Raw genomic sequence first — 1177 nt, 5'->3', positions numbered from 1 at the left:
ATATATATATATATATATATATATATACACACACACATGCATGATAAACTTCTTTCATTTTCTGTCTACCAAGTCCACTCATAAGGTTTTGGTCAAGGACACTTGCCCAAGGTGCTGTATTATAGGACTGAAACCAGGTCCACATGATTAGGAAGCATGCTTATTAACCACATAGCTGCAACTGCTCCTATGTTATCAAATGTAAAATGTTAATAATAAACATATAGAAATACTTTTACCATCAGTGTTTAAAAAAAAAAATTATTTTCTCATTAATATAGATTTCTAATTAATGAATTAATTTTTGTTTGTTATTTGTTTAGGAGATCCAGATATTCCGAGCTGTTGTGCTACCTGAGGAGGAACAAGGACAAACACAGCACCAAGTCATGTGTTTTGTGATGCACTACTTAAAGAATGAATTCATTTCTTCTGATGCCATGTCCAAATTACGTCAGGTTAGTTCTAATCATGTTTTGATTCTTTCCCTATAAAATATTACTAATTTTACTTAGAATATTGTAGTGTAAGCACTTGGCTGGTCCTTGAAGAGTTCAGTCATTCAATTCTCAAATTACTCGTTATCACTGTTTTTATTAGGGACAAGGATGTATAGGTGCAGATGTACATGTGTAAGTGCAGGCATGGAGTGCAAGTGTGACAATAGGTGCAGGCATGACTGTATAAGTGGAAGTGTGACTGTATAGGTGCAGGTGTGACTATGGGTGCATGTGTGACTGTATAGGTGCAGGTGTGGCTATATGGGTGCAGGTGTGACTGTATAGGTGTAAGTATGACAGTATAGGTGCAGGTGTGACTATATAGGTACAAGTGTGGCTGTGTGAGAATAGACATGATTGTGTAGTTTAGAACTTGGCTTCCTAAACACATGATTTTGAGGTTCAGTCCCACCATGTAGCATTATGGGCAAGTGTCTTTCACTATAGCCTAGAGCTGATCAAAGCCTTGTGAATGCATTTGGTAGATAGAAATATATATATACATACATATATATATATAATATATATATATATATATATATATATATATATTTCTGACCGAGACCTTTGGAAATGTGCTGTGCATGAGAAGACCCGGCAAGCCAAGTGAGACCTAAATCCAAGGCCTCTGCCAGGAGTGTAGCCAGCCCACTCATGCGTACCTCTCCTACATTGGA

At 36.6% G+C, this 1177-nt stretch overlaps 1 protein-coding gene across 1 annotated transcript in view; it reads left to right on the top strand.

Moving 5' to 3' along the window:
- LOC106875724 (out at first protein) overlaps nucleotides 1-1177 on the top strand; it is a 31796-nt gene that overhangs the window by 24127 nt on the left and 6492 nt on the right. The window contains exon 2 of the mRNA XM_014923969.2: nucleotides 324-458. Within this exon, the coding sequence (XP_014779455.1) occupies nucleotides 324-458 (135 nt within the window). The remainder of the gene's footprint in view (nucleotides 1-323; nucleotides 459-1177) is intronic.

Source organism: Octopus bimaculoides, chromosome 5, assembly GCF_001194135.2.
Source record: "Octopus bimaculoides isolate UCB-OBI-ISO-001 chromosome 5, ASM119413v2, whole genome shotgun sequence".
Taxonomy (NCBI): domain Eukaryota; kingdom Metazoa; phylum Mollusca; class Cephalopoda; order Octopoda; family Octopodidae; genus Octopus; species Octopus bimaculoides.
Note: the sequence above shows the minus strand (reverse complement) of the source record. Positions and strands in the feature narration are given on the sequence as shown.